This window comes from Acomys minous (assembly GCF_964271855.1).
Source record: "Acomys minous genome assembly, chromosome: 4".
NCBI lineage: Eukaryota > Metazoa > Chordata > Mammalia > Rodentia > Muridae > Acomys > Acomys minous.
Genome location: NC_140486.1, coordinates 24,825,415 through 24,842,926, shown reverse-complemented (window position 1 = coordinate 24,842,926; position 17,512 = coordinate 24,825,415). Strand labels below are relative to the sequence as shown.

At 43.2% G+C, this 17,512-nt stretch overlaps 1 protein-coding gene across 7 annotated transcripts in view; it reads right to left on the bottom strand.

Annotated features, from left to right (window-relative positions):
* The window catches only part of PIEZO2 (piezo type mechanosensitive ion channel component 2), a 365,197-nt gene that overhangs the window by 95,295 nt on the left and 252,390 nt on the right, over positions 1-17,512 (bottom strand). For 5 of the 7 annotated variants that reach the window (XM_084780682.1, XM_084780685.1, XM_084780687.1 and 2 more), the window contains exons 8-14: positions 11,763-11,925; positions 8,710-8,829; positions 6,668-6,706; positions 5,284-5,422; positions 2,766-2,914; positions 1,724-1,954; positions 375-498 (exon numbers count right to left, since the gene is read on the bottom strand). In XM_084780682.1, the coding sequence (XP_084636808.1) occupies positions 375-498; positions 1,724-1,954; positions 2,766-2,914; positions 5,284-5,422; positions 6,668-6,706; positions 8,710-8,829; positions 11,763-11,925 (965 nt within the window). The remainder of the gene's footprint in view (positions 1-374; positions 499-1,723; positions 1,955-2,765; positions 2,915-5,283; positions 5,423-6,667; positions 6,707-8,709; positions 8,830-11,762; positions 11,926-17,512) is intronic. The other 2 variants (XM_084780683.1, XM_084780688.1) reach the window with 1 other exon arrangement.

Below are 17,512 nucleotides of genomic sequence, written 5' to 3'. Positions count from 1 at the left end.
AAAGATTTGAGTTAGTTCATTGGTTCCAATTCTCACCAGAAGTGTGTCTTTAGGGAAAACTTCTCTGATATTCAGTGCTGCCTTCGATTGGGAATCACCTTACCCAAAGTTAAACAACACATTTTCTTAAGTTCCCTATGGGCTCACATATGTACTCGAAAGGTTACCTTCTGTCTGCAGAGGCCAGAGAGGCATCAGATTCCCTGGAGCCAGAGTTACAGATGGCAGGGAGCAACCACATGGTGCTTAGAATGAACCTGCATCCTCTAGAAAAGCAGCCTGTGCTCTTAACCCCCAAGTCATCAACCATCCAGTTCCTGGCCTTCCCCCTCCCCCTCCCCCTCCCCCTCCCCCTCCCCCTCCCCACCACTTACCCTTTTCTTCAAGTTCTTGACTTCCAATTTTGACTTCAGATAAGAGTGCTTCCTTTTCCTGAAGGGCTTTTTGCTCTGTGAGGTGCTGCCTCAGGAGCAGCCAAAATGTGATCGTGAAGAGAATCTGAAAGAAGAGTGAGTGAGGTGGGGGATCAGCAAGCATTTGAAGCGCTTTCTTCCCACAGTTGGGGGAGCACAGTACACATGTCTCTCTGTAGAGCTACCCCTTTTGCCTGTGAGCATCAGCCTCATACACCAGTCATTGGAACTGTGGATGCCCAGACACCCATACATCCATAAATGGTGGCTGCCAGAAAAGGGCCCTTTCAAGTTATATGACTGTGGTTTTTGGAGATAGAAAGTTTCATGTATGTCTAGTGAAGGAAAATAAAATTGAAGGATCATTCAATATATGTACCAATTTTTTATTGTTTTAATGTCAACAACATGTAGAGAATGCATGTTTGGACTTGGTGCATAGAACAGATAGCAAGTTGTGATGTTTAATCTTCTGAAATCAAAATTAAAATGATCCAAGAAAATAAATAGGCAACAAATCATTTGCAAGTCCTTGCCTCTGGTAAAAGTAGGACAACAGAAGATATAAAAAGTAAGTGTCATAATTTCTGAGGCTAAAAAAAATGCTTTTCGAACATAATTAGGAAAAGCATTGTCCACAGTAAATTATTATCTGTAATGGCATGTGCAAAGAAGTAGATTTTTATAAGTTGTTAACCTGTCAAAACAACTCTCTGTTTTTTATGTTGCATTTTCTATTTCCCATTGTATAATCCTATTTCTACATCTAATTACTGATATAGGAGGAACTTGAAGTAATATAAAGGATTGATTAATCCATTTATTTAAGAAATACTAAGTTACATAGACCATATCTAATAACTACCACATTTCAACGTACAAAAAAATTCATTCTATAATGTTTTGAGTAGAAAGACAGTCGTTTCTAAACTAAAAGCATGGTGTCATATGTGTTTTCTATGCCAGGCTTGGTGAGCTTTTGACCCCAGCTCCCTGGGAGGCTAAAGCAGGATTGCAGAGTCAAGTCCTGCTTGTGCTCCAAGGTGAGTTCAGGCCAAGCTCGGCAATGGTAGGACTCGGTCACAAAACAGAAAACAAAGCAAAGGCCAGAGATGTAGCACAGTGGTGAGATCCTTGGGGTCGGTCCCCGGTTCTGAGTCCAAAGACAGGTGTCTAAACAGTCAGTGCATTTCTAGATCTGAGATGTTTTGATTTCAAAAACCATCCAGAGGCTGCTTTCCTGAAAGTTGGCTTGCTATGATTATGATCATTATTGCTTTCCTTCCTCTCTCATTTCCTCATTCATTTACCTTTGAAGCCAATTCTCCTGGATCTTTCTTTTCTAGAAATCCGGGGACCTTCTTAATTTCTTCAAGGTCAAAGCTCCATATGTACTGCAAAACCAGCAGCAGGTTTGCATAGACAACCATGAAAGGTGAGCTGATCATAGCGTACTTCCTCCGGTTGCGGATCATCCAAAGTGTGCATGACCAGATCAACAGCACGAAAGTCAGCCAGCTGTGGTAGGTGATGCTCCACGCCTGCAGAGGCACGGGGACAAAGGACAGCAGTCAGTACAACACGCTCTGGGGAGCTCAAAGTCATCTGCATTTAGATGAAGAAAGACTCAGAGGTGGATAAGGAGAGGTCCCAGCCTGTGGTGAGGGAAGGGAGAAAGGAAGCGGAAGAGGGCTGAATGGGACATTGGCTTTGTCCTTCCTTTAGGGACGAGTCAAAGGCCTTTTGCCCCAAATACTACTTTGCAGTATTAAAACAAATTTATTTCTCCCAATATTTGGAGTTGGCAGTCAGTTCTGGTCACGATGAGTGTGGTCTGTATCTGGGCGAGACACGGGAACTCAGAGAATCAGAAGTTGAGATTAAGCATTCAGTTCAGGTAGTCCATGACTGAAATTAGAAATTTTGCATGAAGAGACTGCATGTTTGGCATCTTGTACACTGAACAACGAGAGCACGTTAAGAAAGGCGAGCCTCAGCTTCTAGCCTATAAGGACAAACTAGTGGTCTGATCATTCAGAAAAATGGTGCATTTTCCTCGTTGCCACTAAGTTCTCAGAGGCTGGTAAGTATTATCTCAGTCCCAGCTGGCAGAGCAACCTGCCAGTCAGGCTCATGGGTATCATCACCTCCAGGAACCCTGCTACCTGATCCTGGACTCTCTCATCCTCCTGTACCCCCTTGTGAAAAGACTCTTTGAAAGATGTTTTGGGGACAGCTGAGGCTATCTGACATCAATCCCACTCCTAAACTGCAGTGCCTATGCTGGCTGAGAGGCTCGGAAGTGGGCATGTGCGCACCTCCTGGGCTCTGGCGGCTGCTGCCAGTACTCACCATCATGGCGATGAGGGCGCAGATGTAGCTCTGCTTCATGATGAACTGGAACACAGCAACCATGGCGTGGATTCTCACACTCTTCTTCTCCTCCTGGCTCCCTTCCCCTTCTGAGCCTTCTTGCCCATCCTCTTCCTCCTCTTTCTTTTCTAGATCGACAAACACCTTATATGACTAAGTATGTATGTAGCAGACATGTGTCACAATGGCAGCCTCCATGCTACGTCCCACGTGTGGGTTTTGGCCCAGCCCTCTGTTCTAGGAAGCGCTTCCAACTGACACAGCCTCCAGAAGTCAGACAGAGGCAGTGAGTCCTGCTTGTTGGGGATAATGGCCCAGGAGTGCTGAGAAGAAGATCTCCACTTAAGAGAGTGTGGAGGGATCCCAGGAAGATGGTCTCCAAAGCGTCCATCCTCTTGAGTTCATGACCATGTCTACCTTGCCCTTGAATAGAACCCTCTTGAAGAGATGGATTTCCCAGATTCAGAAGACTTAGAGTTTTGTTTGTTTGTTTGTCTGTTTTGTTTGTTGTTTGCTGTTTTGTCTTGAGATTTTTTTCTTTTTTATGTTTGTTTGTTGGTTTTGGTGCTGGCCAATGGACCTAGGGTTCAACATAAGCTAGGCAAATGTGGATCCCTGAGCTAAATTCCCAGGCAGATTCAATTTAAAAGGAATGTGGCTTCCACCTCAGGCATCTCCCCTTAACCAACAACTGTCATGCTTCAGAGAGAAGCCAGCTACCATGTTGTGACTTCTCAATGAAGAGCTGATGTGTCTGGCTGTCATCAGTTGGCAAGAGTCTCAGGTCAGCTAGCAGCTCCCTGGTGCAATTAGAAGAGGATTCACTCTCACCCCCACCCCCTGCAAGCCTCCAGGACAGATGGTAACCTCAGCCATTAATGACCAGAGCCTGACTAGATCTCTAGCCAGAAGACTCAGCCTTGTCACACCCAGATGCCTGACCCAGAGAGACTATAGAACATTGATTTATGTCAGTAAGATGTTCCCTTTGACTTTCTTGCTGAAAATAACCATGATGCATATTAATAAGGAGTAAGAGGGTTAGCACCCCATGAGGAAGAGCACAGCATCCACAGATCAGTGATTATACAGGTTCTTTGACACAAGGTTCACTCAGCCTTTTTGGGCAGATGTCCAGTGTCTTTAATTTCTCCAACATTACAGTTGGATGAGGCTAGGGCTTGTGGTAAAATTCATAAATCATGCCCAGTAACGAAAAGGATAAAGGAAATGGACCTGAGAATTACCAGCATGCTAAGTTCTTGGTACAGTGTGTGTGTGTGTGTGTGTGTGTGTGTGTGTGTGTGTGTGTGTGTGTGTGTGTATGTGCATGTGCATGTAAGGTATAGATTATAATCACTTCTCTGACTGGACCTTCACAGGCCTGGTTGGCTCCTCCCCTGTGTGGTCCTTCCTAGTGTGTGCCACATGTTCCTGGAACCTGATTGGTATTCCCTGGGACACTGTGGCTCTCACCAAGGTTCTCCCTTACTGAATATTGTCTGGTTTTGATTTAAAATTTCTTCTTAAAAATTTAAAATTTAAAATAGGACTCTAGAGATATTCTGCTACCGAGGTTTCAGTATGTAGTGACGCTTGTTCAGGGCTACCAGAGAAAGCATCTGAGGCCACCAAACAGCCTGCTCAGCAGAATCTTTTATAAATGGCCTCTTACCACTGCTCTAGTGGTTGATTGAGGAGAATTGTTTTCTCTGCTCTCTCCTTCCTCTCCTCCCCACCCCCAACCCCAGGCAACATTTGTTCTACTTCCTTTCGCCTCATCTTTAAAATGTCTGCTACTGGGTCCTGTGCCAATGTTCTGAGGCATCTATTTTATGACACGGTTCCCCTCATCAGGGATGTGGAGAAATTGCCTAGCCCTCTCTTAAATTCAATGGACTTTTAAAAAATATCTTCTTTAAAAAATCTTAAAATATTAACCAGAAAAACTACTGGCCTTCATATTAACTAATAGGAAAACCAGCATGTAGAAGGATAGGTGAACAGATACACACATATGCATATATATACACACGGATACATACACATAGGTTTAATGCTATAAAAAGTTAACATGTTGCCAGGTGAAATTACTCATGGTGGCAATCCCAGCACTTGGGAAGTACAGGCAAGGAGCTTGCTATAGAGGCTGGATAGACCAGGCAGGGCTACACAGAAAGAGCCTGTTATACGAAAGTTAGCATGCTCAAATTATTTTTTTTTCTCACCTTTTGTTTTTCAAAGTTTCCCCTCCTTGTGCCACTTATTTGTGTCCAAGACTCAAATGCAAATACAAACACGCTGGCATAAGTTAGGACTAAAGCGTGAAGGGAATGGGGTTATTTTTACTGATCACAGACGGCAATATCTCTGTTTAAAAACAAGCTGTTTGGGGGTAAGGAACGAAATCGCATACAAGACAACAGGAAGGTGGCGCCAACTTCACGGATGACGAAGAGGGGGAGCACAAGGCTGCTCACCTCACTGGAGGCATTACCTGAAGACTCCTCTGAGGGCTCCCACCGGTACTGGGGGGTACTGTACAGGTCAGCCTTGGCGGGGCCGTTCTCTATGGGCAGACTTGGGTGGATGGTGTGGTAGTCCACGGGGTTGCCATTCACGGTCACCAGCAGACCCTGCGGGGGGAGCAGGAAAGGGGACAGCAGTGATTGCAGCCTGGCCTCTCAGTCAGCACTCCTCTTCCTTCCCAAACTCCATGCATAACCCGGGACAAAAAGCTGACTGCAGGCCGGACCATTTATAGATCTCCAAATATTGTTATCAAGGTGGAACCTCCGTGCTCTCTCCAAATGTGGTCCCCACAGACTAGGGATAGGAGAATGCATACTCAATCTTTCTGCATGCCTGGTATGAACCACGTGAGAGCATCTGTCCTCACTGTAAATACAAACTCCTGACAAAGGCTGTGGAGTCTTTCCTGATCAAGGTCTGCCCTCTACCGCACACCTTCCAGCCACCCGGCTGTGAGATCCTCTGTACCTTTCTTTGGTATCTACCCTGGTCTCGATCCAGACCCCACAGGGCTAAGCAGATGCTCCCCAGGTCTCAGGAGAGACATCCCAACTGCAGGGTTGCAGTACATTAAGTGCAAATACCTGGGCATTCTGTTCCTCCCATCTCCAAGGCATTACATATTTGAGATAAACATAAATATACATACAGGCAACCCTTCCCGTTTGTGTGATAATTAGCACAATCATAAACAAAAATGTTTAAAGACAGACTGATAGGGCTAGAAATGTTAATGTGGTCAGTAAGGTGCTTGCTTTTTAAGACCAGGGACCTGAATTTGTTTCCTACTGTATAGGCAAAGAAAGCCAGGCATGGTGCCATGCCCTCATAGTCTCAGAGCTAGGGAGACAGAGACAGGCTCACTGGCCAGCTAGCATAGACTAAAGAAAGTTCCAGGCTAGTGAGAGACCTTGTCTTGAGAAACAGTGGGGGGGACAGCTCCTGAAGAATGGTCTCCAGGGTTGTCCTTTGGCTTCCATACTCTCTCTCTCTCTCACACATGTGCACATTTACCTACACACACATACACACCTACACACGTGTGTACCTACACACATGTGTGCACCACACATACACATATGCACACACATACATACACACAAAGAGAACAAATCTCCCAAGAAGGTTTTTTTTCAAAGTATCAATGTGATTTGTATGTTATGTTCAGTCTCGTATGACATGAGTTGTCTTTTTAGTGTAATAAAACCGATACAATTTCTGCAAAAAGAATTGAAAAAAAATTAGAAGGAATTTACAGATAAGTCAAATATACTCAAGTGATCTAACTCCGCTTGTCACTTTCAAGTCACTTACATAAGCATACATGACAATTCTAAGGATATACTAACATCAGATGGTTTGTAGTCATCTTGGGTCATGGATAAAAGCTGCAAAAAGCAAGGCGGGACAGCGTGTTAATTGGTAAGCTAGAGGCAGTTTAACGTACATCTGCATCTGTACACTTTTCTACGCATAAACCCAGCCTCTAACTAGCTGCATGCTAGTTTGTTAGAAGTCAGTCCCATGCAAACCATAGCAGACCACTGAAATGGATGGCACCGTTCATCAGAGCCAGTTCCCAACTCTGATGGTCTAGTATGCAAACCAAGAAGAGATCATAAACCATGAGATTATAAACACTCTTGTGGACACAATGAGCTCTTTAGAACACTCTGTGCCTCTCATCAGGACTTTGTCTATGGAGTGCTATTCAGATGTCCTGTTCTATCATGCAGAATGTTGAAAAGGAATGTAATTCAAGGTGAATATTTAAGAAAACTAACATAGTCATGCCCTAATGACTAGGCACATTCCGAAGACTGCATCATTAGGCAATCTCACTTTTATGTGATGCTATAACTACACTAAGATCAAAGGTACAGCCTGCCCCACTCCCAGACTGTAGGGTATAGCCTACCCCTCCTATGACAAATGTCATGGCAAAGTATATGACTGGACCTATTGTGGAATCTGCGAACACTGCACACTTAGGCTGCACTAGGGAGATTTTAGCAGTATGGCCTTCCTATCTGAACCATGTTTTGTGCTGTGATACTGTCATACTATGTCACAGGCTGTAAGAATTTCTGAGGTCATTGTAACCTTATTTAACCATCATCCTGTTATGTGTGACTCCTGTTCATCCTGGTTCATCAAGGGTATTCTTAGGAGAAAGTGGCTTTTATTTTATTTCCTGTGTATGTACAGCATTGGTGGTGGTGGTGGTGGTGGGTCCGCAATCACTGCTAAATTTGGGATCTCAGCTTTGTTTTGCACTGGGTACCATGGCTTCTAAGCCATTAGGCAAAGATCTTCAACATTTCCACAGAAATTGTTGTAACCTTTTCTTTACTGACAGGGTCTTGGGACCTATAAAGCTACACGGGACTTAATTTGTGTATGTTTAAACTATCCTGTCAGCATTATTTGATGACATGGGCAAGATAACACCCAGGGAGACAAGGGGAAACATGCCTCAGGTATCTCAGGCATGATGACTATTCCATGGTGCCCCACACCTGTGCCATGAGGCATCCCAACTAACCTATGGCGCATCCTAGATGCCCCACCATTCTGTCCTTCCTCACAGGAGCCCCTCTACTTCTCAGCCCTTCTCAGCACAAGACAGTGACAGTGACACTGAGAGCAGGGCTCTGTGTTTTGAAGAAACTTATCTGTCATTGATTGTATCATAGTCTCTTCGGTTCTCTAAAATGCTGGGTGTGACTTGCTGGCCCCATGCAAGAAAAGAACATTTGTCTTGATGGCTTTAAAAACAGGCTCTTAAGTTGGTGTAGCACCAGCCAGAATTCAAGCTGACTAGAAATAGTGATATATATTACATATAACATACAAGTGACAGGAGTTATATGAACCAACACTCCCCCTGCCAGAGATCAAAACAAAACAAAACAAAACAAAAAACAAAAAACAAAAAACAAAAAAACAAACCATATACACACAGTCAGTGTCTGGGCCTTCCCAGCCGGTTATGGAGTTACTACTATTATGAACTATTCAACACAGTGAACAATTCTGCTGTGGCGTAGTCCACCCTGAAGCCATCCTCTCTCAGTGCCAACAATTTATTTACTAATTTTTGTTTTAAATATTTTAATTTTTTAAATCAGGATTTATTTTTTAAGGGTTTCAGTCAAAGTGATTGGTATATGAAATTGTTTTCTTCTGGGGTCTGGTGGGAGCATGTAGTTCCTTTAGAAGCCCCAAGTTTGGCTCTGACAGAGGGTTCTAGAAGCAGCCGTAGAAAACAAGTTATTTCTAAGTCAGAAGCAACGTGAGCTGACAACTGGCATTAAACCCCACACTCAACAACAAAAAACAGCAACGAAGAACTAAACGGGGAACCGTGCTTTCTAGCTCTGTGCCTTACTTTTTTCTCATCTGTTGGGTACTGGGTTGCATACCACAGGCTCCGCCTTCTCTCTGCTGTGTTCTGATTGGAGCTGCAGTCCAAGGTGTGCTCATCTTCCTTTGCCTTCTCATCCTGCACCTGAAACACAGAATCATGGGAGCAGCTCTGCTTTGCCAAGCAGATCCACAAACCATGGCACTTTGCCCCATGTTTAAAGTTAGAGTATGACACAGATGGGGTTTGATTAATATTCTCCTTGTCATGTACTTCATATGACCACCATGGAATGTTGCCTGATTCTACACGCATTACAGGTGTTATGTACCCATGGCTTCTCTGTGTGTACTCTAAACTGTACCAGAAGGGCAAGCACTTCTAAAAGAGTGCCCAGTTAACAGTGTAGACTGCTCACTGGTGAAAATTTCATTAAAACTGGTTTTTTGAGCCAGCATTTTGCTATGTAGCCAGGTTGGCCCTGAATTCACAATTCTCCTGACTCAGCCTCCGGAGTGCTGGAGGGCAGCATCACAAACATGTGTCACCATGACACCATGCCCAGAAAGATGATATTTAGTAAAGACTGAGTCATCTGGAGCTCTCACATAGTAATAAGGAACAGAACACACTGGGTGGACTAGGATGTGTTTCCAACATAGGTGTTCCCGTAAAAAGGGAACTGGTTGGAGTAGAAAGTGTGCCTTTGGGCTCACTGCCCAATCTTGGCTCCAGTGTGCAGCAGAGCACCCAAGGGAAAGAGCCTACTTCTCAGAGTCCAGGAAGCAGCCACATATACCTAGCCCCAACTTATGATGAGCCAACCTAGTTGTGGTTCACCTCACAATGGTTGGGAGTGAGAATGCATTCAGTACAAATGGTGCTTTAACTTACAATGACTGGCTGTTAATGGTGAACACTCACGCAAATGTCCGTTTTTAACATTTAATGTACTATTATAAGTGTCATGTGATATTCATCAGGACTGTAAAGTAGTCCTTGCAATATGTGGCTTTGGAAACGGCAAGGCGAGTATTCTGGATATGTTTAAAGTAGGTTATCATAGGCTATGGCTGCCACCAGGACAGGAACATTATAAATGCAATCTTGACCACAGAGTATTTTTAAGTTATGATGGGGCCTCTGGGAAGTAACCCTGTTGTGGGATGAGGAGCAAACACCCTTCTAATATTTAACTCTTGGTATGCTCTCCCCCTCTACTTCCCCCTCCCCCTACATGTTTGATAGACTTTCACCTCAGCACTCACATTCCTAGGCTGGCATTCTTCAGTGAATGTGCCAGAGCTTCTGAAACTATGGTGAGGTCAGCCCTTTGTCTCCTCACCTTGTTGCCTCAAGGAGAAGCTTTTCTGCCTCAATCCACTGACATTACAGAATGAAATGCTTGGTACTTGTTCTAAGTACCACTTGCCCCTGCAGACACTGGCTTGAATACTACTGTTGCCTGCAGAGCCTGTAATTGAGATTGCCTTCCCAGCTTTCTCTGCCTCCTCAGCTCCAGAGGCGGCCCATAGTGTTAACACCAGAGTATCAGAGAAACCTGGAGAAATCTTAGACTGTCACCAAGCTACTGTGTTACCTGGATGCCACGGGAAAAGCCAAGCACTCTGGGAATCCTTACTAGCTTTGACGGTCTTAGTTTCTGTAATGTACATGACATTATTCAGAAGTGGTTCCCTTCATATGTCTTAAATTTTCTGTAAAAATTTGATTGATGAAATGTGAAAACACATGCTTAAGTATTAGTGGAGGAAGCTCACACAAAATTCTTAAAGGGTTCTATTAGTAGGCTCTGTTTTTTGGGGGGGTTTTTTTTGTTTGTTTATAAGAAAGTAAAAGGTGTAATACTGGCTGATTCGTTTCTTCTGACCTCACAAAATAATGTGTTACTTTGTATCCATCATCTGTGCCCCGGCTGGAAGACATTCACTCAAATGGAGCTGACAAGGATGAGATCTGAGGCCCTAGACTCAATTACTGCTATCCTCCATGCATGACGTGGGAGCAGAGTGCCATTCAGGAAGCAGATAGATCCTCATTTCTTTCTGTAGGTGGCGATTCTGCCAAGGATAGAAGAAGGCATGTGCCTCATCCCACTTCATTGACACTGTTTAATTTGGATTGCATTTATTTTGGGGCGAGCGGTTCCCCCCGCCCCGGCCCTTGTAGAATGTATAGCTTTAATGTCTATGGGCCTTGTCGACTGTTATCTTACTTGATATTGGCCCCTAAATTAGTACATTACACACTTGACCGACTCCAAGATATGTTTCCTGAACCTGGTACTATGCGCTTCTAGCACATTCAGTGAGAATGAAAGCAGGAAAGAGAAAGGTGAAAACCGCTCCCAGGCCCAAGGCTTGTAGCAAATCCGAAGAGCCTGGGTTCCGTGGGCATGAACAACGCCCCCTGCCACATCTTTGTTAGAATTCTTATAGAAAACATACTAGTGTCCCATGGTGCTTGAAGGGGATACCCCAATCTCTGTGCCTCACAGTGGAAGCCATGGGCACCAGGGGGAGCTGAACTCCTATGATGGCTTCCATCCTTAGAGACCAGGATGTCAGAGAACACTGGAATACAGGCCTGTATAGTCTCTAAGGCTAACGTCATTGCCAAACTTGGGCTTCAGCCCAATCTGTACCATTCAGTAAGTCTGTAATGTCAGACACTTACCTTTCATGCTTAGTTCTCCTCACCTGTGAGACAAGCACAATACTCATTTGTTTAGTTATTTTATGGGTGGAAATGAGGCTATACAAAAATAGCCAGCATACTGCCCCCTGGCTTAGTGAGTGGCAAATAAAAGCTAATCTTGCACTGTTGTTACCAACCGTTATTTGTAGCAGCACATGCCGGTGCTAGTGATGGGGAGTTGGAACCTGTGCAGTTAGTATTTGTACTCACTCAATACGTGCAGACTTACAGCAATTGTGCAAAAGCACTACTGTTTTGCTGAAGTAAGTATTCAGTAGACAGTTGGCAGTGACAGCCACGTCTCACAGAGACCCTAGGTACTTTGCAGATAAGATTAGAAAAGGTTCCCAGATCCTTACAAGAGGCTCTTGTAGCCAGATGCGGATCAGTGTGGCCAGCGTGTAGTACATCACCAGGAGAAGGATGGGGTTGGCATGGTGATACCAGAACAGCTCCGGGTTTACTATGATCTTCCAGGTCCTGGAGCAGTCCGTTTGGATAACAGATTTGATTCCAAACAACCTATTCAAAAACAAAGACATGTGGGTGGCTGTAGTCAACGGTGACAGGTGAGCACATTCAGGAATAGCTACACAACTGCATACCTGTACACTGAGACATATAATATACATGCACAGTCATAGGTTAGGTGGTAGGAGAGAGAAGAGAAATCCTGAAGAGCTGTTAGGGTTTTGCCAGATCGAGAGGCTGGGCTGGGGAGTGGCTCAGAGATGATAAAGGGAGATCAAAGACTCCATCTTACGACCTGATATTACCGAGCCTCAGTCTATCTGCTTGGTAATCTCAGGGCTTCCCAGTGTCTCCCAACTGGTATTTTCCTTATACTCCACATCAGGTTTATTTGTACCACAATCTGAATTTTTTGTTACTGTTAGTTTTTTTTTTTTTTGGCTTGTTTCTCTGCCAGTTAAACTTTTAAGTTCTTTGGAAGAGGGAACGAATATAGCTTGTTTTCCTGCCTTGAGGACATGTGTAATGTAAATGAGGCCTTATGTGCAAACATATATAACTGAGCCATGTACACCAAGAATTGAGGAATCACAGTTACAGGAGCCGCAGAGACTAAAGCATGGTAACATTTCTGCTAATAAAGAAATAAAGGAAGCTGGACAGATAACCCAGCAGTCAGGAACACTGGTTACTCTTCCAGAGGACCTAGGTTCAATTCCTAGCAGCCACATGACAGCTTACAACCATCTGGAACTCCAGTTCGACCGGATTCAATGTCTTCTTTTGGCCTCATTAGTTACTGCATGCATGTGTTGCGTGGATTTCCATAAAGCAAAAACACCCATACATGTAAAACAAAACTTTAAAGAGGGTGGAAAGATGAAGAAAAAAAAAATAGAAAAGAAGGGTAGGAGGGAAGGAAAGAAGGAAGGAGTTTTAAGGATTGGAAATACATAGTTTCTTCTGATTTGCTTTTGTTTCTTAAATCCTAGCCTTGTCACATGGGAACATGTATGGAAATTAGATACCAGCATTAGCCGCAGGATTTCCATGTTGATTCAAAATGAAGATTGCACTAAATCCTGACACAACTTTAAAAAACATTAGGTATTTCGTTGAAAATCAACCCTATCATACTCATGGCATTATTGAAATGCCAAAGGTGATACAGCATGCCAGTGAGGCCAGCACCATTAGTGAATATTTCATTTTCAGGTCAGACTTGGCATGAACGCCAATATTAAGGGAGCAAATATTGAACTTGGTCAGAGTCCTAAAGCCAGGACATAAAAGCCAAATATATAGTAGAAGTTCTGTGAAATTTGTCTCTGTCAAATTTCATTTATGGGCAATTGGAGTTTTTCAAAGCTTGGTAATTAATGACTTAGTTTGAAAGAGGACTTTATGGTGCTTGGCCAGCCTGGTCCACAAAGCAAGTCCAGGGCAGCCAAGATAACACAGTGAAACCCTGTCTTGAAAAAAAATTGAAATGATTTATTTTTAATGCTAATTTATACTATGTTCCTGATTACATAATGGGAAAGTGTGCAAAATATGATTTCTTAGGAAGTGTCGAAAATGTGACATATTATGAAATTCGTTTTGCAGCGTAGTTTTCATTTTAAAGGATGCTAATAAAGGATTAAACTTTGCCATGTGGGTGAGCTCCACCTCTTAGGATTGTTTGTGCTGAGTCTTTTTAAACATTTTCTTATTTTATGTGCATAGATGTTTTGCCTGCATGTATGTCTGTGCACTATATGCATGTCTGGTATCCAGGGAGGTAAAAAAAAAAAAAGGCATCAGATCTGGGACTGAAGTTACAGGCTGTTGTGTGACATCATGTGGGAGCTGGGTATCAAGATGGAGCCCTCTACAAGAGCAGCCAGTCATCTTAACCACTGAGCCTTCCTTCCTTCCTCTCTCCCACCTTCTCCTCCTCTTCCTTTTCCTTCTTTGTTTCAAAACAGGTTTCACTATATAGTCTTAGATGGCCTGAAACTCCCTACATGGATTGGCCTTGGAAAAACACAGAAATCCTCCTGCCTCAGCCTCCCACATGCAGCATCATGCCCAACACTTGTCCTTTCTTTTGAGTCTAGCATGTTCCATTCAGGTGTAAGATCACCAAACGCCACACACTCTCCTCTTGCAAGACTGCCCAGCGCTGTGTTTTCTATGATGATGAGGGGCAACACAAGTGCACTGCTGAGCTTGGGTTTTAAAGAAAGCAAAAAGGAAATCCAACTCTTTTCAGCTGCACAGATGCAGACTGAATTAGCATTTCCTATAACAAATTTGTTTTATTATAGGTCTTTTTTTCTCATGCTCAGTACAAAGTTTTCACTAAAATTAGATTTGAAATTAAAAAAAAAAGATATTGAAAGAAAGGTCATACTGTATTGTATCAATGTTTACAATTCATACACACTAATACAAAGAAAAACAAAACATAAAAAGAAGCTGTTGATACATTAACATGAACAATTAACTCATGTCAATGAAAGGCAAAATTGAGTGTATAAAAATTAAAGATGAAGTATTATACTCTATTTAGAAACCTAAAACTTCATGAAAATGCTTTTGTAGCCCTAGAGGACAATGCAGATTTCTATATAGAGTACAAGGAATGAAAAGCTCTTCTGGTAACCTGGATTCTTTGGGGTTAATCTGAGCAGGAGATCTTAACTTCCGAGGCCCCACCCTTCAATGCGAAGAAGCCTCATTATTCTTAGCTTAGACCTAGTTTGGCTCTATCAGAAATTCAATAGTAAGTCTCTGCAGGTGCCCACAAAAAGCAAAGTATTTCATATCACAGCCAGAATTCTATCCCTTCTAAACCATACTGAGACTTACTCCAGACTGTGTTTGCATATTTCTATGCCAACACTATTCTAAAGCACCTGGCATTTGGAGGTAAACCTTTAAAAGTTGGGGGTCCATCAGATGGGATTGTGGGAGCCTCCATCCCTCATGGGCTTCTTGTTTCTTGATGTGATCTATCTCACATATGGCCGTGACATCAACCATCAGGTCCTCTGTAGGGAAGCCATTGTTGACACCATGTCCTCCAATCTCTAGACCTGTGACCAACGCACTCTCCCTTTTCTTCATAAAATTAGCATGGTTTGGATATCCTGTTATAGCAATGAAAAACTAGTTCCCTTAGTTTATGATAAAGAAATGGTGACAGATTCAAATCTCCAATAGAGACAATGTATGAGGCTGCCTGGCTGATCCTTTCAAGATCTCACAAGGACACTTTGCACTATGTACAAAATTCGTTCACTCTTTTCGATGTAGGAGGTACCTCAACAGCAAGCAGTCTCTGTCATCACATCCTTTGGGTCATCCTTCCTCCCTAGGCCCCAGAATCCTTACAGCTGGTCCTCAGGCTCTGCAAGGCCTCATTGCAGACGTCTCCTTATCCCACGGAGCAGTTATTTTCCTCCATTCCTTCTGAAGCACTCTAGCATGTTGATAATACATTGATGATGACCCGACAGGATGTTTGTTTCTACTTGCCCGTGTTGGCAGGTTCACATATGAGCTGCCATCTGTTTTCAGATTCATTCAGACATCTGCTCAGGCTCCACGGGAGCCAAGGCACATGCAAGAAACATGTAGTGCTGTACCCACGCCCATTTTTCAAAAGTAACTGTAACCGTAAAAAAGACTAACATACACTCCAGTGTTAATTGCGTTTACAGACACTGTCCAGAAGCTCATATTTATTAACATTCTTGGGCAATTAATACCCAGAACGTTTTCATCATGTAAATCTGAAACCCTAGCAAATCAACAATCCTCTGTTATCTCTTCTCCAGTTCCAGAAGCACTATTCTACTTTTTCGTCTCTGTAGCTAGACTCTGTCATGACTGAGATAGTTTGCTTTCAATTCTGGTAAGTTTCAAACTGGAAGCAGAAGAGCTCGGTCACATGGTGATGCTGTTTGTTCCCTTTCGGGAACTATGATGCAGTTTTCCAAAGTTGCTGTACCATTTTAACTCCTACCAGCAATGCAAAGTTTCCAAAGTCTGCATAACCTTGTATGTGTGCACACGTGTGCACACACATGCTTGTGTGTGCCTATGTGTAAGTTGTGTGGTTTGAGAGTAGTTATGCTGGTTGGTGTGGTTATGCTGGTCGGTCTGTCTTTCTTTCTTTCTTTCTTTCTTTCTTTCTTTCTTTCTTTCTTTCTTAAGACAGGGTTTCTCTGTGTATCCCTGGTTGCCCTGGTAATTATTTTTATAGACCAGGCTGGCCTGGAATCCACAGAGACTTTTCTGCTTCTGCCTCCCGAGTGCTGGGATTACAGGTGTGCGCCGCCATGCCTGGCTGATATTACACTTTTAATATAGCTTTTTTCTTCTCAAGAGTCCAGAGTTCTTTATGACCCTGTCTCTCATGGGAAGCCATACTCTTTAATTAAGTGAGCATTAGCTCACTAGAATGAGCAAGTGTGTAATAGGCTGATAAAAATCTAAGGCAAGTGTTAAGTCCTCTAATGAAGCCAGGAAGAGCACTCTCTCCAACTAACAGAAAATGATCATTTTCGGACAAATAACCCTCTCCCAAGAGTCATGTTGCATTAATATTTTCATTTGAATTTCCCATCTTTTGGTTAAAGTCAACAGGAGAGTGAATAGAGGAAGAGGGAGAAAGCAGTGGAGGAGAGACAATAGCACCACATCCAAGCAACAGGAGAGAGAGCAGACTCGGAGCAGAGGGCTCCGGCGCTCTGCTTAGCTGAACATGTGAACAGCACACCATGCCTTGTACTGTCTAATGCCTAGTGTTCGCAGCCATTGCTGTTTTTCATTCAAACACTTTTCCTTAAGGGATCCAGAATAAAGTTTGATCATTCAAACACTAAATCCTCTGTCCACAGACACTCCCATTTACCAATTTCTGAACTTGTAAAATATGAAACCTGACCTGAACTGAGCATGCTTAGAGACACTCCTCCAATCAACCGTGTGCTATACATGGTTACCAACCACTAGCTTTGAGTTTTCTCTTCCACTGATTGCCTGACAGACACAGCTGTGGGATCATCTCCAGCCTTCTCCTTGTTGCTCTAGCCCTCTAAATCCTGTGTTGTTGGCTTGGCACTCCCCCACTTCATTCACACTCAGAAGGTGCACAGCCTTTGTATTGATGTAATTATGTTTGGAGGCGTAATGCTAGGACATATGGCAGCTGCCGCCGATAACCTTGTGGATTCAATTATTCATGCACACAGAAGAAGAAGGTTGTAGAATGAATTATATGGAAGAACAGCCACCCACTTAAGAAGAAACACAATTTTATTTTCTTCCATTCCCTGCCCACCTTTCCCTCACCTAATACCAAAGTGCAATAGCAACAAAAGACTGGGTTTCTTTTTAAAGGATGATGAAAATTCAAGTGACATTCATTGTACTTGAAAATTTGGTTTAAAAGCAAGCATCTTGCATCCAATTGTTTTTAGCACGAACTCACAATAAACTTGAAAAAACAAAGAAGCTACCGAACAAAGTGGTAAAAATAGAAATTCGAATATGGATTAAAAGCCTGCCTGTACCCCCAACCATCTGATCTGGAAGGCGGGCTTTTGGCCTTTGAAGCCTCAACTTTCTCATATAGCAAATGAGA